The sequence below is a fragment of the Notamacropus eugenii genome, chromosome 2, assembly GCF_028372415.1.
Source record: "Notamacropus eugenii isolate mMacEug1 chromosome 2, mMacEug1.pri_v2, whole genome shotgun sequence".
Taxonomy (NCBI): Eukaryota; Metazoa; Chordata; class Mammalia; order Diprotodontia; family Macropodidae; genus Notamacropus; species Notamacropus eugenii.
In genome coordinates this window covers 106590548-106614248 of record NC_092873.1, presented here as the reverse complement: position 1 = coordinate 106614248, position 23701 = coordinate 106590548, and the positions used below count along the sequence as shown (strand labels likewise).

The window sequence follows — 23701 nt, the reverse complement described above, 5'->3', positions numbered from 1 at the left end:
ACCCCTGTAAATTTCCCTACCAACCCCCACCCCTACAACCTTAAACACTGGTGTGGATAGACCCCAGTTCTCAGACTCTTGACCACGTAAGTATAAAATCACTGCCCTTTTTTGGCAACCTAGCCAACTAACAATCCAGATATCAGCTGGAGAGGACCTAAGGCTAATTGAAGTGTAGGGGTAGGGATTTAAGAAAAAGCCAAGATTTTTACCCTTCACAGGCCTTATCCTGGTTCCTTATGCTCCCCCAAACAGGAGCACCCCAGTCTGAGGTGGAGTTCTGCAGCCACGATGATGACTTGGCGGGAAGAGCCTGTCCCAGCTCCAGGATTGAGGGAGGGAGCCGCTGTGTGGGAGGAAAGAGCCTGGGAAAATCTCCTCTGGATGGAGATCTGGAGCTTCCTATTCCCCCTGCGCACTGTGGCCTCTCCCCCCTTTTCCCCAGCCCAGCCACAGCTCTGCTCACTCTGCCAAAAAGGCAAACACTTTGAAGGTTTTGGTGCTGGACCAGCCAGCCCTGCAATGAGATCTACTCTTGCAGCCTTCATCAGCTGCCAGCTCAGCCAGGCTGCCTGGCTCCAGCTGCCCCAACTTCCCACGGGCTTTCTTTGGCCATGGCCTGCCCTGGCCATACCACACCCAGAAACCCTGTACATGGCTCAGCATGATCCCCCCCACCCCTAAGGGGCCACCCTGCCTTTGGACCCAACCGACCGCCAGTAACCCCTAGCCCTGCCCAGGGTGGAGCCACGCTGCCCTAGGCCAGAGCTTGAGCTTCCAGAGGAGCAGGCAGGGCAGTCGTAGTCATCACTGTTAAGGGGAAAGGAGATGAGACCAGGAAGAGGAAGGAAAAGCAAGGAGTCTTTTCTCTTCCTCACCCCATCCCACCCCCTTCACTATGGCAGGATGTAGTCTTTAAATAATCCCTCCAAAGTAGCCATATGCCTCATCAGCCTTCTTCAGCCCCCTGTCTCACAGCCAGAGGTAAATGAGTGGTTACAAAAAGGATATATTAGCCAGTCTGTTAAGTATTCCCCTAACTGGGTTGTTCCATAGGGTTGTATTATCACTAAGTCCTATCCTTATCATAGTTAATGTTCTGTATCTGCAAACCTTTCCTAAGTTTTTACCCGCTTCTGCCTAGTCCTGAAGAGTTGAGAGTGAACTTCAAATGACTTCACCTATGCTCCAAAAAGGTGGGAAATGATTAGTTTCAACAACACACTCAAGAGTTTACTAGACCTGAGGGATATCTCACCTTCCCCCTTAGCCACACCAGTCTCAGAAGCATTATCTGGAACCAATTCAATGAAAATCCTCAACACTGATCCCCCTAGCCAATGGGCCACTGAACTGGAATGAGTTTGGGAAATTCAGTTGCTGTCTGCATCCTCATCTTACCCCATTCCTGGATAGGAATTAAACAACAGTGTCTGCCAGGTCCTACTCCAAACAGGTCAGATCCATCCATGTCACTCCTCTACTGAGTGAATTCATTTGGTCCTATTACCTGTAGGGTCAAGTACAAACTCCTTGGTTGGGCATTTAAAGCCCTTCACAACCTTACTGTAACCTGTCTTGCCAGCTTTATTACATTTTCCTCCCTTCCTCAAAGGCTGTCTTCCAGCCAATTCGGCCTTGCTTTTCACACAAGACATTCCAGCTCCTATTCCTATGTATCTGCATGGGCTGTCCCCCATCCCTGGAATGCATTTCCTAACCCTAACCTAGTCTCCACCTTTTAGATTTCCTCCTTTACTTCAAAACTCGGGTCAAGTGCCACATACATGAGACCTTTCCCGACATCTCTAGCCCCTAGTGCTTATTCCTCCCCCTGCCAAAAACAATTAGCTTGTAATTCTGTGCGTATTTTATATATGTACAAGTCTTCCTCCTCTGAAATGTAAGCTCCTTGAGGGCACGTACTATGGTATTTTTGTCTTTTTATCTCTACCACCTGGCCTGTAGTAGGTGCTTAATATTAAATGTGGATTAGTTGTGGGGCAGGGATCCTAGACAAGAAAGAGGTTGTTAGCCCATGACTCCACCAAAAGAGATTTCAGGCCAGGGAGCAAGGAAGAGGGGCAGGGATGCCAGAGTCACTTCCTCAAGTCAGACAAGGGAGCTTTGGTCGGGTGTTCCAGCATACAAATGGCAAGCCAAGCCTTTGCCGCCTCCCTCCCTCCCTTGCATTCCTGTCACACTCTTCCCAAAGTCCTCGCTTAGCTGGTCGCCTGGGAAACAGTGATTTTCAACGTGCCAAGAGTCACGTAGTGTCTACCTGAAGAGCTAGGGACTAGTCTGTCACCTTCACCCACTTTCCTAGATTTAAACTGAAAAGAGGCCTTGCCCTCCCCAGCCATAACCCCACCCCTTCTGCTACCCTGCTAGCATGTTCTTGCTCCTCCAGGACTCAAGAATGACTGGTTCCCCAGCCAAGCTTGGACCCACTGGTCTGTTGCATGTAATTACTCTTTTGTTTCCTTACATCTTGCCACCAGATTTGCTGGTAGCACTAGGCCCTTGCCTGCCCTCTCAAGTATCCTCTGGGTAGCCACTGCAATCCAGAGTATCCATCTCTGCAAACTGGGAGAAGGAAGGACTGGGGATTCTAGGGATGGGAAATAGGAAAGAAGTTAGCAAAAGTGGGGCCTGCCCTACAACACATAAACCCTCCCAGGTTGTCTGTCTCCAACTGGCAGGTGAGACAGTCCAAAGAACCACACACCTCATACCTATATGAACTCTTATGAAAAATAAGGAGTTTATCATCCCTGCTTAACATATTATTGGCTAGGGGCTCTAGGAATGGGAAGGAGGAACCAAATAGGTCACTACAGAGCTTAAGCTAAACTTTAGACTAGAAGACAGACTCTCAGTGCTGTAAAGACCTCTAGGGTCTTCCTGAGAGATTCCCAACAGCCACTTCCCTCTGGGCCTAGTCCCCTGCCTGGTGACCATCTCCAGAAAGACAGGGACTAGGAGGCAGACTGAGGCAAGTCATCACTGACAAGGAGTTTCCCTAGTGTGGGCACCTGCCTGAGACCTCCATGAAAGGGACCTAAATACATAGACAGCTCTAAAAGAATTATTCTCACATATTTTCTTCCACCCCCAATTCCCAACTAAGTGCTGTCCTTATTTCAGACTGTTGGTCCGTTTGACTTTCCAAAAGCCATCTTTCCACCACTATAGAAAAAGCTGGCTCCATGCTGACCCCTGCTGCCTAAATTGAGCATTGTGGCTCTGATTTAACCAAGGAAAAAGTCAAGCCTCCCCACTGCTACTTCTGTGTGAGAGTCACCCCTATCCCAGCTTCAGGGAGTAGGAGCAGGGAAAAAGGATGGCTTTCTATCCTCAGGGGTCAATGGCAATACCTTTTTTGGCCGTGCTTTATTGCCTGAATAGTAAAACACTTCATGTCCACATACTGCTTTTATATATTAGAACACTTTTACAGTCATTCTCTCATTTGATCCTTTGTACAACACCCTTGTGGGGTATGTGCCCTAAGTATTAAGTGTCCCCATTTTGAGGGGGTTGAAGAAACAGACTGAACCAAGTTACAAGACTAAAATCCCATTGTAGTGTTTTCTGCCTGTCACATCATACTGCCTCCCAATTACAAAGTACTCAACAAATGGGAGAGATGCTCCTTGGAGCTTGACAGTAGAAGAGGAGGTCTTCCTTCTAGGATCCTTTGAGTAACCCCTGCCTCCCCCCCACCTTCCCTACAGTGAGAAACAGAAAACTAAAGCTCCCTAGAACCTGGCCAGAAAACAGCACTCTGAATGTGACCTAGGACCTATCCATTACTCAACCCCAAGGAGGGAATCTGAAGGAACTGATTCAAATATATAAGAACAAGAGGCATTCCCCAATAGACAAATGACCAAAGGATATATATAAATAGGCAGTTCTCAATAAAAGAAAAGCAAGTTATCAGAAATCATCAAAAACACTCCAAGTCACTAATACTGAGAAAGATACACATTTAAACAACTCTGAGGTTCCATCTCACACCCACTGGATTGGAAAAGATGACAAAAATGACAACTGTTGGAGAGAATGTGAGGACAGGCACAGGATGCCCTGTTGATGGAGCTGTGAACTGGTCCAACTAACCTGAAAAGCAATTTGGAACCATACCCAAAAAGTTACCAGGCCATGCAAACCCTTGACCCAGCAATACCAACTATTAGGCATATACCCCCAAAGAGATAAAAGCAAGCAAAAAAGGATGTGTGTATACAGAAACGTTCAGGGAGCAATTTAGAGAGACTTAAGAAGAAATGAGGTAGACAGAACCACAAGTACATTTTATATGACATCGTAGGGAAAACCGACCAATCAGGCCTCTAGAGCACTTCCAAACAGAGCAGACTAGAGCAACAGAATGAGACACGGTCAACTGGTAGTTGTGTTTTGCTTGACTATAACAGCTAGCTAGGATTTATAAAAGGTCACATAGCATGGTATATCGTATCTCATTTGGGCCTCACAACCTTGTGAGGTAAATCCTATTGTTATCCCCATTTTACAGATGGGGAAACTGAGGTTATAGGTCCTCCAGTGACTTGGCCAGGGTCATACACTAGTAAATGCATAAGAAAGAGTTTGAACTTAGGTGTTCATGACTCTAAACCCAGTACTCTCCACAGTCCCACCCAGCTGCCTTGCTGGACTTATTTGTTACAAAAAAAGGTTCTTTTTATTTGGGATTTGGGAAGGAATTGTGGGGAGGACAAGAAGAGTGATACCCAAAAAAAAGAAGACAAGAATGTCAATGAAGCATTTAAAAGAATGCACAGAAAAGAACAGAAGGAGATATAAAGGGAGACAAAGGCGAGCAGGAAAACAGAATGAATATGTTGGATTTTTATATACTTTTAATAAAATATATACTTTTTAAAAAGAAAACAAGCTAGATGTAGTGGAGATAGGTGTTTTCAAATGAACTCTTGTCTGTTTTGTAATATGAAAAACATTTGTGTTTGTTGGTGTTTTCCAAGATTAACAAAAAAAAATTTTTTTCAAGAAGGACAATTGAAGTGTTATCCTTCCACTCCCAAGCTCCGTGTCCCAATGGAGTGTCTCTGGGCCAGTCCTATAGATCATATTTGGACAATGCCAACCAGAGAAAGTTGGGGCTGACAGGATCCTACTCAAATGTCTCCATGAAACCTTTTCTGATTCCTCTATTGGTAACTTTTCTTCATATGGTACTTTGTTTTCCAGTTTTGTAATGCTGAGGGACAGCATGGGTGAAGCAGGAGCTAGAGTGACATCTTCAGAGAAGGAGAGACCAAGGTTAAGTCTCTTCTGACACATACTGGTGGTGGAATTCTGGGCAAATCAGTTAACCTCAATACCCTGAGGAAATTCTGTGATTTGTAAGTTGCAGAACAATTGCAAATCTGCATTTGGAGGGAGAATTTTTCTCCATGGGAGCAAACTACCCAAATGAAATCATAATTCCTGACCAAAAAAAACCATTATCATAGAACATTGGGTATTGCAGTTAATATTATATGTAGTCTATCTCTAGTACTTAATGGTAAGTCCCAAAGGAGAAATGTTTTCTCTAAACTTTAGTGACACTTCCCCCACCCTTCACCCCCACTTCCCTACCCCCACATTTCATATAGTGCTCGGCACATAGTAGGAACTTTTTTAGATTTATTTCATTAAATATTTCCCAAAGTTGTGTAAAAAAAAAATTAACAAATTTTTTGAAATTTTGAATTCCAAATTCTCTTTCTCCCTCCCACCACCCTCCTTGAGAAGGCAAGCAATTTTTATATCAATTATACAAGACAGTAAGAACTTAATTTCTGTGAAATGATAAAGCTGAACCAACCTCTAGAATGGAGAGCAGTCACTTTTAAGCAGTGTAGTTTCTTTCTAGACAGAACACAAATGGTCAATCCCATTTCTCTGGCCAACAGTCTTAGATCCTCACTCAGAACTAAGATTCAGGAGTTTCTGGGGCCTGTACTTTGATATCTCTGTTTCCAACTTAGTGTTTCCATTAATGCATCCCTGCCCACCAGGGACAGCTCCCACCTCTAGCTCAGTTTCAGTCATTATACATTTTTACCAAGTTTAGGGGCCCATTTGCTGCTCCAGTCCTCTCCCCTCTGTGGGAAAAAGCTAGAACAGGCTTTCTAGTAGTTCCTTGGAGGCAGCCCTAAGAGGACAGCACCAAAGTCTCCGGGCCCTGGTCCAGAGGCCTTATGAGCTCTCCAGAGAGCAGTCTGTAGGAGGACCATGACTTTCTTCCCCTGAATTCCCTCCCTAAAAGTATTTTGAGCCCTCATTTTCCAATGGTCATTCATTCTGGTGAAACATGTTAAAAGCTGGGTGAGGAAGAGGAATACTTATAAGATTTAGAACTGGAATGGACCTTGGGATCATTGAGTCCAATTCCCTCATTTTACAAAGGAGGAAATGGAGGTCCAGAGAAATTAAATGACTGTCCAACATCACACAGATAACAGAACCAGGATTTAAATTCAGGTCTTCTGATTCTAAACCCAAGACTCTTTCCACTCTAAAATGAGAAGAAGGAAAACACTCTAACCAGTACTAACTGGACTCACTCCCAAGAAACTAGGTCAATGGAACAGACTGTTGCAGGGCTCAAGACCTTGCTTCCTTCAGCTCCTGGCAAAGGCTTTCCCTTCCCTCCCCTCTTCTTGACCCTATGGACAGCTTCCCCTAAGTGAAGAAGGGGAAATTTGTTCCCTCAGAAACCATACTAGCACCACCTCCTTCCCAAAAGCCAGCTAACATGTAGCTTGAGAGAAATTACTGATTCTGAAATCTCTGAAAGGCTTTACTTCGGTGTAGACCCACAGGTGTCTAATCAAGGGATTGAAATTAGGACGTACTCTTTCTTGCAGAGAGTCTCTGCTGGAGTGCTAGATTGCTTGATCCAACGGAGGTCCAAGTGGGACAAAGGCAAGGGCATTGGAGGCAGGGGAGAGGTAGGACAGGAGTCATGAAGACTCAGTTTCATATACACATCCCAGGATCCCCTGTGGCCAAACTGACTTTGATTCTTACTACATGAGCAAGGACTGCTATGGAAAAAAAAAAAAAGAAATGGAAAGAATGTCTCCCCTTTCACCCCAAATCAGAAGATGTTCTCTCTAGAGGTGAGAAGTCAGGGTTGGAAATCCAAGATTGCAGTCTAGCCTCCCACACAGATGCTACATAAGAAGAGTTGTCTGGATACAGTTTCTCCCTCAAGAATCTTGAGAAAATACATATATTCCAAGAGGCCTGGAGATGGCAGGAAAAGCCCAGTTCATTTTGGGGAGGGGAGGGAGGAGGAAATCAGGTCAGAATCTGAATAAAAGAAGGGAATGACAAGATAGGTCCTACCCACACTGGGGAGACTTAAGGGCCACTTCACTCCCCTGAATTCCATCATCTCAGTATTCCTGGCCCCCATTGGTAGATAGAGGGCATCTGCTACCCATCTCCTGGCTCCTGCCCTAGCTGGGAACTTGGGAGTCCAGCAAAGATAAAGGGGCTTCAGACTGTGCTCTTTATAGGTGTGGAATAGCCCAGGCCCTATAAACCTCTCCTTAACTCTAGGAACCAGCAGATTCCATTCTCTGAATGAGAAGGCTCAGGATGCTGCCCACAGTGGACACAAACTCCCTTCCTGGGCTCAGCCAGGGCAACCATTCTTGGTCTCTGACCACTCTTCTCTTCTGCTCTGGGACCTTTGCCTCAGTTCCTAAGACATGCCCTGCTCACTCCCCAACCTCCTTGACCCAGCAGAACAATGCAGAAACACACCCAGAATGCCCGGTTATTATATAGGTAACTTGAAATTCTCTATATACACTCTCCCTCTGTAGGCCTCCATATCACAACTAAGAGGATGGGCAGTCTCCTGAGATTTGGCTCCACCTTGAACTGCTTGCTGGATATCTCTCTCCCTGGATGTTCGACTATCACATCAAATTTGTGTCTGAAACTGAATTGATCATCTTTTCCTTGCAATAAGCTCCCCCTACCTCTCCTTGCCTCACCCCTGGACTTGCTTAATTCTGACATTCTCCCAGGCTGAACATCTTTGACTCTTCCCTCTCCCTCACCATCCAGACAGTCTCCTAACCTTGACAATTCTTTTGCAATGTCTACAGCCACTATCTCTGTCTAGGACTACTTAGATTCTTAGGATAACCTCCCAAATGGTCTCCCCATCCCCTCAGTCTCTCCCTATTCTAATCCATCCTATACAGTCCTGACATTAATCTTCCTAAAATATCGTTTTGTATCTATCTATAAGATGGGGAGGAGGGAAACTGGCCAGAGAAGGTCCAATCCTGGAAGTATGTGAGTGAGGTGAGTATTTCTGAAAATTTGTGATCATGTGTAATGGAAGGACCCAGCTTTCCATTTCAGTTGAAAGTATTTCCAGTCACTTTGCTATGTGACATTTGATTGGCTGTTGAATAAGCACCGGGTGTACATAAAAAAGGCCAAATCATTCTCTGCCCGATTGGTACAGCCAGGAAGACAAAATACGATAAGCCTCTGGGTGAAGAAAGAGGCCTCAGATCTTTATCTCTTTACCTGGCTACTGCCAAGTGGCTTGTGAATCTATTGGTTTTGTCCCTGTCCTGCATATTCTTTCCTCTTCTTTAGTGGAGGAGTTTTAGAGATGGAACAGACTAGAATTTTGAAAGGTCAGTAGAGCCACTAAAGGTCCAGGAACTGGAGGCCATCCCAAAATTTGCCAGCAACTGGGCCTGATGTACCTGAACAACTCAGAGAAGAGACCTGCTTGGCCCAGCTCAGGGTTGAATCAATGATGAGATTTTACGTTCTGCAAGCAAGGGAGTGACTACAGTCATTGCCACATCAAGACGTGAACTTGGGAGGATGAATGCTTTGTAGCATTTAAGTTTAAGCCTTACTTCTTCATGGAATCAAGGTAGTAGAGGGAGGAGTGTGCCTCATGATTCAGGGGGTGCTTTTGTACTTTGACTCCTGCTATTATCTTTTCAGTAAATATCACTTATAAAAGCTAATTTATATGAACTAGTTAATATTAAAAAGGAAGCAAGTGGTCAAATTGATACTAAGATATCACCAATCAATGGCATTGATAATATTGAGGAGATATTGACTGGCATGGCAATTGATATTGGGGAGAGGACACTGGACTGAGGGCTCAAGCCAAGAACACTTGAAATACACCCCCAGCTATTCACAAGAACCCCCCAGAACAATGAAGAGGTGTAGTTAGCTGCTCTTTAGGCATTCTACTTACAACTGGGAGTAGGATAAGGGCTCCCAACACAAATGTGGTTATACATCATCCCCTATTCAAAAATCAGGATAAAGTCCAACTCTTTAATTTATCCAAAACCTAGTTCAGATCTCTTGGTCACTCTAGTCCTCAGTGACTCAGTAGACCCCCTGTCTACCCTAAATACCTATAGGACTTATTTGCCAAATCATTTATATATGTGATACTCTGCACTGTCCTTTTATCTTTCTATGTGTTTATGTCCTGTTTCATGGTTTCATGCCACCCACTAATACAAAGGCAGATCTTTTAGCACCAATATTCTCCCAATTATATTGCATGACTAAGCCATAGACTCCCACAACATAAGAAGAGTCACGATCATAAATGACTCAAAGTACAATGAAAGCGTGTATCGGGCATGAGGCAGCTGTAGCGTATTATCAGTGATGACATATAGCAGCAATGGCAAAGAAGACATCACCAAAAACTAAGTGAGGGCATGAGAGAGGGGAGGTTGGTCAACAGAGACAGAATGAGGAATGAACAGCCTGGGAATTGTACTGATATCCCTCAGAAAGACCTCTAGTGCCCAGGAGAAATGCTCTATAGAGAACTGATCACACAGGATGAGAGGGAGGTTATGGAAAGAGCTTGATTTGCAACAAATGAATGAGTATTCCTGAGAAAAACATAAATCCATTGTAATACATATGTAGATGTGCATATGTATACATGTGTGTATATGTATGCATACCCATTTATTTATAATTATATATGCACATCTATATAATTCCCCAATGAGTTGTAAGCAGTTTCACTGCAGAGACCCCTTACATTTGCTTTGTGCTTTATTTGCATTATCTTAATTGGTCATGTCTAATACCTCTTTTTGCATACCTGCTGCTCAGCACGTTATTCAACATATAGTAGGTACTCAGTAATGTTAGGAAAGTGGGGCTGTGAGAGTTGAACTATGAGGAAAGCTGAGCATGGCAGAATCAAAGCTTATGAATTGTACTGAAGAAGACTTTTGAGTGTCCCTTGGTCAGCAAGGAGATCAAATCAGTCAACACTTAGAGAAATTAAGTCAGACTATCCATTGGAAGGACAAATACCAAAGCTGAAGCTTAAATACTCTGGCCACATAATGAGAAGATGGGATCTACTAGAGAAGATCCTAGTATTGGGAAAGATTGAAAGGAAAAGGAAAAGGGAAGGCAGAAGATGAGAGAGATAGCGTCATGGAGACGATGAACATGAGCTTGGACAGATATGGAAAGATAGTGGAGGATAGAAGGACCTGGCATGCCCTTGGGGCCATGTTTCTATTGAGTCACAAAAAGTTGGACAAAACTAAATGACTTAACAACAAACAAAAAAAGTGCTTTGCAAACCTTAATGTACTATATAATGCTAGTTACTCTTAGGATGATAATAATGAAGTAGAAGACCATTAGCACACATGATATGAATGTCACTTCTATTTGGCTCCAGAATGCATTATATAACTGGGGCGGGGGGAGGGGGGAGCAGGGAGAGCAGAGTTTTTCAATACCTAATCTCTCTTGGTTTCAGTTTGTAAAAAGAGGAGGTTGGACTCAGCAACTTCTAAGGTGTCTTCCAGACCTAAAGCTAGGACCCTTCAGTCCTGACAAAGGAGTTTGCTTTGGTTGCTGCACACACCAACTGAATACCCATGGGGATGGTGAGGATGGGATTAAATATTCATCAGTAATCTACCATAGGGTAATCTAAATAAAATGGTAAGATTGGCAGTATAAAATGAGCACAAAACCACTGCCAAGCAGTAGGAAACATCTCTGAGTGGCCAAAATATTCATCAGCTTTGCTAGTTTGGGGAGCTGAGCTGAAACATTTGCTCCCTTCTCTCTTATCCCAGTCGTCTTCCTATCACTCCTCCCATCATTCAGCTAAGAGAACACCCAGGTCACTGGAAACCAGCACCCTCAAATGTCCATGACTCTCTGATACCTCTCTAGAAGAGAAGGGAAATATGGTCCTTGCTCAGTTAGCCCTTGGACATCCCCTGCCTTTTCTTTTCAGTACTTTGTCTGATTTCCTGTAGCCTGATCTCTTTCATGTAGCTCTCAGAACATCATCTACCATAAACCTTCCTCCTCTCCACTGGGAATGCCAGAGGCTGAGAGGGAGATTAATCCTCTGCTACCCTCTCCAAAAATAGTTAGGTCTTTATCAAGCCTAACAAGTCAGGCTCTACAAGTCAGGAGACCCGTGAAACTATGAAGAGGACAAGTATAAGGACTGTATCTAGAACATGTATGACTACTAATGGTTAGCACTTATACAGCACTTTAAGGTTTGTAAACAAAGAATGTTGTGAGATAGATGCTATTATTACTTCCATTTTATAGATGAGGAAACTAAGGCTGAGAGAGAAGTCACATAGCTGGCAAGTGTCTGGACTCAAGTTCAGCACTCTATCCACTCTACTACCTAGTGACCTCTAGAAAAGGAATTAGGTCAGTCATGTAGAAAATGATGGGTGGTTTTTTTTTTTTTGTCACGTCCGACTCTTTATGACCCCATTTTGGGGTTTTCTTGACAAAGATATCAAAGTGGTCTGCCATTTCCTTCTCCAGATAATTTTACAGATAAGGAAACTGAGGCAAACAGGGTGCAGTAACTTTCCTAGGGTCACATAGCCACTAAGTGTCTGAGTCTTCCTGACTCCAGGTGTGGTGCTCTGCACCACCTAGCTCCCAGCCCAAGTATTAAAATGGTATCCATGAAATATTAAGATACCTAGAAGAAGGCCTCTTGTTCAAAATACCAAGATTTTATTAAAAATTAATTAATAATTCCATAATGGGATATTAAAAAGATGTTAGGGATGTTTAAGCACCTACTAAGATCTGAGGATGTTATAGAGAAACCCCCACTACACACACACACACACACACACACACACACACACACACACAAACCCTCAGTTCCTCTATCAGAAAACAAAACCTTGCACCAGACAATACACTACTTTCACTCACAGTGATTACACACTAACTAGTACCTTTAGGAATATCATGTTCCAGGGAATCCAAAAAGTCCAAAGAAGGGTCCAAATCAGCTTTCTCCAGCAGGCTCTTGTTCTTTAATTCCACAGGCTCCGCAAAATGGAAATAGGAACTCAGTTTCTTGGAATCTGCCAGAGTCAATCCTGGAAGGAGGCAGGTGGGGATTGTCAGTCAGGTTAAAAGCCCCTGACTCTCCATTTCTTCCAAGCACTGCTAAGATTTACAGGAATAAGAGGCAGGATTGTAGAAAGGTCTCAATCAAACCCTAGGAGGATGGAATCAGTCAAATGTCCCATCGCTATAACCATCTCCATCCTCTGATGTTCTGACTTCTGACACAAAGAGTGATCACAGCACTCTGGGTATAGGGAATGGGACTAAAGCTAAGTCTTCCATGCCAATCTGGTACCAAAGAGAAGGAGTAAAGAAAAACAAGATTGGAATCAACTCCATGGACATTAGTCCAAGTGAGGAAAAGACTCAGGAGTGAGGGCAACAGTATGCTACAAGCTGCTCTAGCAACAAGAGATTGTGGGTCAGCTAGTTAACTGTACAAAACTTCATAAAGTCATATCACTGAGAAATGTCTAGGGGATTAGTCACTGATCTTTCCTTAAGGAAATAGGCAAGTAATTGAAGGTTATTCCCAACAATATACCATATTGTACCCCTGAGACTTCATACACATCTCCTTATGCCTTCCCTCAAGGTAAAAGAAGTGAAGGCCTCTTTGGGAGAAGATGTGGGGGACTTACCTTCAAAGGTCCTATTAACATGGACGGGTCCAAAGGGGGTCTTGAAAAGGGCTCCACGGGGGATGACTGACACTGCCTTGTCAATTTGGTCAATGACTGACACCAGGCGAGATTCCTCCTTGATTTGGACCTAAAGAAATGCATGATGAGTATTAGGCTGTGTCCCTGGGCTCTCCTCTTCCACTTCCCAGTAGTCCTAGACTAGGATGTAAGTGGATCAGAGAAAGAGTGATTAGTAATCAGACACACAGTCTGTGGGCACAAAGCCATCCTTCATGGGATGAGGACCTAGGGGGAAAATCCTCTCATGATATTTGTATATAGGGGAAAGTTTATTAAAATGAACATCAAGCCTTGATCAGCATAGCCAAAAATGGAAATATTAAGAACAGCAATAGAAGTGCCAAAGGACAGATGACACCAGGCAGCCTGCACGGCTGGTGTGGAAGAAAGGAAGCCGTGACATTGTTATCAGGCAGCCAGTCTGTCCTGGTGAGCATGTGCAAAGGGGATGTTTGTGTCGACGGTATCTTCAGGCTTCCAAGCTCTTTGTTTTTACATCTGCTGGCACCACGTCTTCAATATCTCCCTCCTTTGACCCCCTCCTCACTTCAGAGTTCTGGCTGTCTCCTCCCTACAGTAGGTCCTGATTCAATTCAACAAATATTTATTAGTCACTATTATGGGCTAGGTTGGGGGGCACAAAAAGCTATAGAACAAACAGTGCCTCTCCCCAAGGACCTTAAATTCTAATGGAGAGAGAAATACATCGGTTTATTACAAAGTAGGGAATGATGGGTAGCAGAGAAGAGGCCCTGACAGGAAGGCTACAAGGTGGAGATGGCTCCTGAGCTGAGCCTTAAAGGAGATGAGAGGTCTAAGAGACGGAGATGAAGAGAGGAGGCATCCCTGGCACGGGGATGATCTGTGGAAATGCAGAGAAGTAGGAGATGAGTTGGCAAATAAAGGGAGCAACTAGTCTGACCAAAGCATGGGGCCAAGGACAATTTTCACATTTATCATGCCCTGAGGGCCTCTGCATCTCTCCTGTTCTAAGAGCTAACTATTCCCAGTTACATCCCTCCATACCTCCCAATCCTAGTTCACAACCACCTTTACCCTCTCTCCTCTCAAGCTTCTCAAACCATCTTAGCTGAGACCATGCCCAGTGAACTCTCTTTTCTTCCCTTCTCTCCATCTCAAAAACACGACATCATTACCTACTCCTCCTCTCTTGTACTCTCTGATGCTCAGGTGACCCTTCAGACCACACTCTTTACATTTATCCAAGATTGCCATTCCCTCCATCCTCCAGGAAACTGCACCCCACGATAGTCCTTTTTCTTTCCCTCTATTCTTTAATACTGGCTTCTTCTCTGATGCCTACAAACATGCCTGTCTCTCTCATTCTGAAAACAAAAACTCACAAGTTATTATCCTATATCTAAGCTCTCCTCCCTTTCACAGCCAAGCTCTAGAAAAAGCTATCTACACTCATTGCCTCTACCTCCTCTTCTAGCACTCTTGTCATAGCTCCCTCCAACTTGATTTACATCCTTCACACAAATGAAACCAATGACCTTTTCATTGCCACATTTCATGGCCTTTTCTCAGACTTAATCCTTCTCAACCTTTGCACATGACACTGTTTGCTACTCTCTTCTCCTAGATACTCTTGTCTTTGGGTTTCTGTGATGCTGCTCTCTCTCAGGTCCCTTCCTGTCTATCTCCTTTGCTGGCACATCATGCAAATATCACACATAATAACTTTGTGTATTCCCCAAGACTTTGTCCTGGTCCCTCTTCTATTCCCTTTCTACACTCTCTCACTTGATAACCTCATCAAGAACCCTAGGTTTGATTATTATATCTGTATACAGATGAATCTCACATTTTTATGTAGCCCTAGTCTCTTTCCTGTGTCCCAGGTTATTTAGTAAATATCTCAATCTCTTAACGCCATTTGGGATTAAATAATAGCCCCACTGATGGAGAATCTACTGCTATCTATCCTGAATAGTAAAGTCAAGGAACTTAGATCTCAGAACTAATCAGAATGAGTGAGGTTTGGCCCTGTAAAAGGGAAATGGGAAGCTCAGGAAGATGGTGGTGCTGCGGGGCCATGTTCTTCTGACTGTCCCTTTAGGACAATAACACATGAACATGGGTAATATGGCACTATCAGATTTGGGAGCCTTGACTTGGAAGCTTTTTTTAATATAGGGGCTTCAGAGACCTGTCTATGAAAGATCTAAGCCTGCTTGTTATGGGAGAATGGACTGACCAAAGGGAAGAAGCCCAGAAGGATGTACGTACAGTAGAGGGAGAGTTTTACTCGGGCTACCATTTTGGAGAAGAAACTATTTGCTCTGTAGGAGGGAAGATGGAGCAGAGAGTAAGGGGGATGGCAAACCATGAATTAGCCTTTATTCTCAATTTAGTTGGTAGGAATCCCCTCCATCCTTTTCTCTCCATTCACATAGCCACCACCTTAGCATAGGTTCCTAGTACTTCTAACTGCCTAAACTATTGCAATAGCCTATGAATTGGTGTCCCAGTATCCAGTCCCTCCCCAGATCCATCCTCTGCATAGCTGCCAAAATGATATTACTAAACACAGGTCCGACCATATTCCTCAAGTTGCTCCCTGTTGTCTCTACGATAACACATAGACTCCTGTTTGGTATTTAAAATCCTTCACAATGTGACTCCAATCTGTCTCTCTAGGCTTATTACAAGACTTTCCTCCTCCATACATTCTCCCATCCAGCCAAACTGTCCTATTTGCTATTTTCCATCTATCAGATATTCCATCTCAGTGCCTTAGCCTAGGCAATCTCTCATTGCTGGAATTCACATCCTCCTCACTTCCACCTTTAAGAATCCCTGGTTTCCTTCAAGGTCAGGCTGGAGTAGAACCTCCTACACAGTGCCTATCCTAATTCCCCTAGCTGCTAGTGTCTTTCCTTGTATATATCTACATGGTTTCTAGTAGACCATGCTAGTAAGATCCTTATACACAACAGAGTGTGGTGGTATAGTTGTTGTCTTTTATTCTCGAAGAGGACCAAAATGACATCACTACATCAGGGTCAAAGTACAGTAGGGCTGGCTGTGGTGGATCAGACCAAGATGAGCTCTGAAGGCTCTACCATGGGTTGGGCACAAATAATCCATGGGAACATTTAGAGTGGAGATGTCTCTAAATTTGCATGTTTCACATTTCCTTTGAGCTACTGTAATTCTATTTTGCTCATAGAGCAAATGATGAGGTCACGCCATGCTGGATAGTCCTGTGCCAGTGTCTCCCATGTTTCACAATAGATTCCAGAGTTCTTCAGAGAGACCTTGTATTGCTTCCTCTAAACTCTACGTGAGCCCTTGCCTTGTGTTTGTTCCCTGTTAAATAGTCTTGTAGGCAAACATACTTTTACCATTTGAACAACATGGCCAACCCATCAGATCTGTGCTCTCTGAAGCAGAGTCTAAATGCTTGGCAGTTCAGCTCAAGAAAAGACCTCAGTGTCCAGTACCTCATCCTGCCGAGTGATCTTCAGAATCTTACTGAGACAATTCAAATGGAGTTCAGTTTCCTGGTATGGTGCTGGTAGACTGTCCAGGTTTCACAGGCATACAACAATGAGGTCAGCACAACAGCTCTATAGACCTTCAGTATGGTAGACACCCTAATACTTCTCTCCCATACTTTCCTTCAGAGCTCCCAAACGCTGAGCTAGCTCTGGCATAAGAATAAGTTCTTGATAAATACTTCTTAAATGGATGAATAATGAAATGCTGTAACCAGGGTCCTCCCACCTTTGACGCCCAAATACGTTAGAGTCTCACAGGGGTACCTTGCCCTTCCAGTGCCCCAAATGAAAAGGCAAAGGTACTGTCTGGAAAAAAGCCACCATATGTAAGCCTTCTATCCAGATATGGGGATTGAGATGGGCATTGCCTGATTGGAAAAGGGACACAAAAGAGGTGGGAGCCATATGGAAGGTGGGCTATGAGAGCTGTGGACACATACAGAAAATGGAAAGGCAAGATGGTTGGGGGAAGACAATAACAGAGGCTATGGGGGGACAGCGTTAATGCGATGTCCCCACATCCAGATGTCTTGATGGAATCTGATGATCCCAAAGGCAAGGTAAGAGTTTTCAGTTAATTCTGGTCACTCAATGGGTTGAGAAACCTCCATGCTAGTTAATGGGAGCTGAAAGGAGACTAGAAAAATCATTGATAACAGTCCCCCATTGTCTGAGGGAGAGTGTCTATGGAAAACCTCACAAGTTTTCCACAGAAATTTTCTATCCCATCCACTACTTGGGGAAGGGTAGAAGACCGTATCCACTTGTAAACTGAGATATGAGGTGATTGGGCTAATTATTTCATTATTATTTACATCCTCCACCCCAAATTAAATGCTTTTGCTATTGGATTAGTGACTTTTACATGGTATGGAAAGCTAGAGCCATGATTTTTTAAAAATGATTTCCCTCATCCCAACCCATTATATTTAACCTAGAGAAAGCAGTAGGGGGCTCCAGACCCAAAGTTTTCAGAGTTTTAGGAGCTTAAATAGTGTTAGTTAAGTGGTAAGACTATGGAAAATCTAGCCGAAGTCGCAAAGTGGATGCTAATCCAGTGTGTGTGTGTGTGTGTGTGTGTGTGTGTGTGTGTGTGTGTGTGTGTGTGTGTGTGTGTGTGTGTGTGTGTGTTTCACATCTGGCCTTTCCCTTTTTTCCCACCTACCACCACCTCATCTTCATACGTCCTGTCTCCTTCATTCATCCGCTGCATCTCAACGTGCTCGTATTCATGTGAAGGGTCCCCCATGAATCGGCCCTTCACCACTGATGTCCGGGTGACCATCTCTTCTGTTGCCGGCGGCAGGAGACTCCATTCCATGCAGTTCAAACTGGCAATGACACCCACACCCAGGAACTTGGGTTCCAAGTACAACTCAAAGACAACACTTTACAAAGTGTTTTTCTCACCACAGTTTTAAGTGCATATATTATCCCCATTTTTATACAGTAGGAAGCTGACATTCAGATGAGGGAAAGGAACTACTGAGGTAACACAATGAGTGGCAAAGCCAGGACTTTCAAGAATTCTAACTTCAAGTCCAGGGCTTGTCCCTTTATGCCACACTATTCTCTTTGTGGTTCTGGGTTTGAGATACCCTTCTTCAAGATCTTCAGAAACTCTTCTCCAGCTTTTCCCTTCCTCATCTTCCCTTCTCCCACCTCTTGACTTGAAAAGAAAACAAAGCTTCCCTCACCTGGTAAGTCAAAGAACGTTTATTAAGCACCTACTATGTGCCAAGTACTGTGTTAAGTACTAGGGATACAAAAACAGGCAAAAGACCATCCCCGCCTTCAAGGAGCTCATAATCTAATAAGGAAGACAAGACTTATACAAACAAGCTGGAGACAGAATAAATTGGAGATAATCAGCAGAGAGCTCACACTAGAATTAAGGGGGTGAGTAGAACCAGGAGAATAATCTATATAGTAATGGCAATATTGTAAAGATAATCAACTGTGAAAGACTTGGTGACTCTGATCAATATATTTGTATCTGACTGGTCGTGACCCTATTTGGGGTTTTCTCGATAAAGATACTGGAATGGTTTGCCATTTTCTTTTCACTTTACAGATGAGGAAACTGAGGCAGACAAATAGGGTTAAGTGATTAGCCCAGGGTCACACAGCTACTTAGTGTCTGAGGTTGAATCTGAATTCAGGAAGGTGAGTCTTCTCACCTGTAGACCTGGTGCTCTATCCACCTTACCATGGAGCTGCCTCGATAATCATTACAATGATCTACCATGATTCCAAAGGCTTCAAGACATATAAAGCTATTGGCCTCCAGATAGAGAACTAACATCCTCAGAGGGCAGACTGAAGCTCTAGGTGTCCATTCGTTTCTTCATGAGGCCATGAAGTCCTGCTGTCTTGTATAGGAGTGAGTATCGCTGGAACTGTTCCAGGGAGGTTACAGAGGAGAGTCTCATGTGGGTGGGAGGCTGGACTAGGTGGTTTCTAGGATCCCTTCCAATTCCAAGATGCTAGAATTCTACACCCTACTCCCACCCCCCATCCAACCCCAAACTCTCTCCCTTTCCCAGATGGCGCCCATCCCTGCAGGGCTGTCTCCTGCAGTCCTACACTGTACTGGTCTCCTTCCCACATCCGCACTCTGTCCCCTCTCTCTCCAGTCTGCATCACCTTCTCCTAGCACCCACTCCCCCCAGCACCTCCTTCCCAGTATGCTGTATTCCTTCCTTTTTTAGATCGCACCTCCTAAAATCCCACTCCTCCTCTCCATTCTCTCCCCTGCCCTACCCTTTTTCTCAACAAATCCAGTACAGTCGATTGAAAGCGAGACCTGGAGTCAAGAAGACCTGAGTTCAAAACCGACCTCAGACACTTGCTAGCTGTGTGACCCTGAGCAAGTCACTGGGATTCTGTTTGCCTCAGTTTCCCCATCTGTAAAATGGGGATCATAATAATAGCTCCTATCTTGAGGCGGCGTTGGATGGATCTGATGGGATGACAGGGACAGATGGATAGTGCCTGACATGCAGCAGGCACTTAATAAACGCTTTCCAATCCCTCCCGCTGGCCCTGGCCCAGCCTTCTCGGTTTCATTCCTTTCCTCTCCTGGACCCTGCCCCAGGCACCCCTCCAGCCTCCACCTCCTCTCTGCTTCATGGCCTTTCCCCTTTGGCCCCGCCCCCTGGGGAAACTTCATCTCCTAGGCTTTGCCCTCACCTTTTTCTCCCTTCCCAAAGCCTCGCCCCCGAGGAAAACTTCCTTTGTGGCCCCGCCTCTATCTTCTCCTGACTTTCCCCCTCCCCTCTCCAGGCCCCGCCTCCCCCCGCCTCATTTCAGCCCCTCCCTTGGTCCCGCCCCCTACCTGTACAGGCTTTTGCGCTCCTCAAGCTGATCCTCCGCCAAGCCCTGCGCGATGTAGTAGTCAGCGACCAGGCCGAGGATCCGGCCCCAGAACAGCACCCGCTCGTAGCGGTAGTCGCGCTTCACGAGAAGCAGGGAGGTGAGCAGCGAAGCCCGACGATCGGGGCTCAACCCTTGCCCGCTGCCGGATGCCAGCTCCAGGGAGAGCAGCAGGCTCTCGGAGTCCATGGCCCCGACTAGCCGCCGCCCGCCGGTTAACAGGGGAAGCTGTCACCATGGAGACGGCGAAGCTCCGCCCCGCGGCGCCGGAAGTCCGCCGTGCTGCGTCCCTCGGTTGCCCCTAGAAACGCTCGCCGCGGCGCGGCCGGGGTTGTCGTGGAGACGGTGCCGCAGCTCGGATCCGGCCCTCTCCGCGGCCTCAGCTGTTGCCTGGGGATGTCCGGGGAAAGGTTGGGCATGTGTCCTCATTTGCGCAAAGCCCCCCATACCTTCTACGCAGCCTCCCGTCTGGGCACAGGGCGAGCAGCAGGAAGGCTGCCCGTGGGCATAAAGAGAACCAAGGAACTGGAAGAGCTCCAGCTGCGGCCGCGTTAGCTGTGTGGTCTAGGACGAGTCATTCTGCCTCCCTGTGATGGGCCGTTGGACCACGAGACTTCCGAGGACCCTTCCAGGGCTGTCATTCCGAGGCTGTCCCTGGATGCCCCGAGCCGGGCTGGCCTTTCTGAAGGGCCTCCTTAAGAGGCCTGTTCCTAACACTAGAGTCGAAACAGCAACCTCATATTGCTTCAGGATGGCCAAGATCTCCTCTGACCCTTCTTTGCCAAAGGCTCTTCATTCCTTCATTTGCCATTCCTAGGGGACTGAGACTTATTTTAATTTCTAGCCTAGAGTGTCTCAACACTTTTTTAATAAGGGAGTAGACTTAACAACTCATAAGTAATTCAGAAAAGTGTGACCACAATGGTCAGAGGACTAGTGACCATACTACACAGGGCTCAATGGAAGGAACTGGGGATTTTTAGCTTAGAGAAAACAGTAGAGAAAAATGGCAGGTGCCTCTCTTTGGAGGGCTGTGATACAGAAGGACTAGATTTGCTCTACACAGCTCTAGAGGGTCAGTGGGGGAAAGGCTGATTCATATTTTGACTTGATATGATATTCAAAGGTAAAGGGGAATGCCTCTGGAGGTGGTGGGTACCCCTTCCACTATCCCCATGGGTGATCTATAATAGCCTGGACAAACATCTCAAGATTCCTTTTCTGTGACTTAGACAAGAACTTGCTACTTCCTCCTCACAAAGAGGTGGCGATTGGAACCAGGATCCAGATTGAGACATATATTTTTGGACATGGCCAATACAGGATTTTGTTTTATTTGAATATGCATATTTGTTACAGGAATTTTGTTTTCCTTTTTCTTTTCAGTAGGATCAGGAATATGGTAAGGAGAAAAAGTGCTGTTTTTGTTCACTGAAAAAAATAAATTTAGAAATAAATAAAATGAACGACTTGAACAAGATGACTTCTGAGATCCCTTCCACTTTCTAGATTGCCAAGGAAGGATAAACAATGGTCAAAGGACTAAGCAGGATCCCACTGGCATTCTAGGAAAACCCCAGGCCCATGCAGCATCCTATCTTTATTATCAATCATCATTTTTAAAAGGCTTTTTGATCCTAGTTTCTTCTGAGGGAAAGGGTTATGAAATCACCTAGTCTAAGTCCCCTCTGCCAAGCCAAACAGAACTAGGTAATTACTTGCCTTTGACAAACATTGTACATCTTCTATATCAATATAATTTTAACTCCATATGTCTGTTCTATTACCATGTAAGAAAAGCCCTTTTACTCTAGCTCTACCTACTTTAGGGCAGGAAATACAGTCTCTATTCATCAATAAATACACATCCCCTAAAAGATGGATGGCTGAAAGCTTAGATACACAGGACACCACTCCTGATCCCATAGCATGGAAAGTAATCCATGAAGTCCCCTCTGGTAGGAGAATAAGCCCTACTCAATCACTCCATGGAAAAATGTCACCACTGTTATTTTAAAAGGGTGGGAGTTTAGGTGCACTCAATCCCAATGTGGGTCAAGATGAGAACTGTTGCATTTCCTGGCCTGTACAGCAGGTGGAGACAAGAAACCAGCTACCCTGTTAGCCATGATAAAGGACAAGTCAGGGTCCCCATGGCTGATCAGTTTGAAAATGACACACTAAGAATGAAAATTTCTAAGCACAATACTGCCACCTAGGGTAGGCCATCTGTGCCAAGGTCACGTGTCACTTAAGTATCCCCTTCATGGTGGGGCTGACCAAAACCGGACAAAGGATTCTACAGCACATTAACCCCCAGGGAGCTGATCCCACATGGCCCAGAACCTCTGTCAGACCTTCATCCAACCCCTCCTCTTGTTTCTTCCTTTCATTCCCATTAGTTTATAATAACATTCCCCTGACTACTACTTACACAACCTGACAGGGTATCCACAGGAGTTCAACATGAACAAGCTTAGTCCTGGGGTTAAACTCCTTCTTCTATATCTCAGTCTTATTAGCTGGCTCACAGGTCATGTTTTGTGATAGACCTCTGGCATAAGGGAGGTCCCCCCTGGGGGGATGCAGGGTTCCCCTATTGACCCTTACCAGACTCTCAGTGTCCTATTCCATCAATGCAGGTGCAGTTCTGTCAATCAGTCTTTGTCCAGGTATCTAGCTTATGTCTAAGAAAAAGTCCATAGGCCAACCAGAGATATCCAGGAAAACAACCCTTTAATGAGTTTGGGTGCTGAGAATAACATGTAGAACAATGGGAGTCAGTTCAGTGCAAAGTTTTATTACAAACAATGGAGAAGAAGGAGAAGAGGAGAGAGGAAAAAGAGACCCAACATTCAACTCAGACATACACACTAACATAGAATATGACTCATGTAAGGACAGCACTGTGTTGGGGAGCATAGAGACACAGGTCCATTCAGCAGAAAAGGAGTCCTCTAGCAAGAAGGGGTGCTCCTGATGAAGGGGGAGGGTATGCTCCAAAGTGCTTTTCTAGGAGTAAGGTTCTTATGCAATGATTTTCGATGGTCTGCCTGAAGCTGGCCAGATTGCATAACGGGGGTCTGGTCAAAATATTATTTTGGGTGTTATCAAGGAGGAAAAATAAGGTGGTGGACAAAATATAATTTTGGGCATTTGTTATTAAAGAGAAAAATAAGTTGGTTGTAGATAAAATATTATTTGGGTAACAATTATACCAACCCTCAGAAAATATTATTGTCACTATTTTTCCATGAGTGAGTTCTATAAGCTTACAGTCTCCCTTAAGGAGAAACTGTCATGGTGGTCTCAAAATCACCAGGCCTAATCTTGTAACACCCCATTAGCTTAATAGCTGCATTTGGCTTACCTGCAACTGCCAGGGTAAGAGCTATGTTTACTACTACTCTTTTGCCTGTGATAAATGTGACTCTTGCTTAGCTGGTCCAAGATTAAAGAGTCTTGCCAAGGGCCAAGAGAGGCAATGTGGTATGTTAGGCAGAGCTAGTTAGGTGGGAGATCTGATTCTAGTCCCAGATCTGCCACTAACTAGTAACCAGCTCAGAGATCTCAAACAAATATAGCTGCCAATACAGACCAGCTGACCTTCATCCCTACCTCCTCTCTCTCCTTCCCTCTCTCTATTTTTCC

General features: G+C 44.8%; 1 protein-coding gene across 3 annotated transcripts in view; it reads right to left on the bottom strand.

Annotated features, from left to right (window-relative positions):
• The window catches only part of RSPH9 (radial spoke head component 9), a 37954-nt gene extending 16448 nt beyond the window's left edge, over nucleotides 1-21506 (bottom strand). For 2 of the 3 annotated variants that reach the window (XM_072642282.1, XM_072642281.1), the window contains exons 1-4: nucleotides 20013-21506; nucleotides 17841-18006; nucleotides 13086-13215; nucleotides 12327-12473 (exon numbers count right to left, since the gene is read on the bottom strand). In XM_072642282.1, the coding sequence (XP_072498383.1) occupies nucleotides 12327-12473; nucleotides 13086-13215; nucleotides 17841-18006; nucleotides 20013-20239 (670 nt within the window). In that variant the 5' untranslated portion in view covers nucleotides 20240-21506. Of the gene's footprint in view, nucleotides 1-212; nucleotides 347-12326; nucleotides 12474-13085; nucleotides 13216-17840; nucleotides 18007-20012 lie in introns of all 3 variants that reach the window. The other variant, XR_011974287.1, reaches the window with a different exon arrangement.
• Between the last annotated feature and the right edge of the window lie 2195 nt (nucleotides 21507-23701).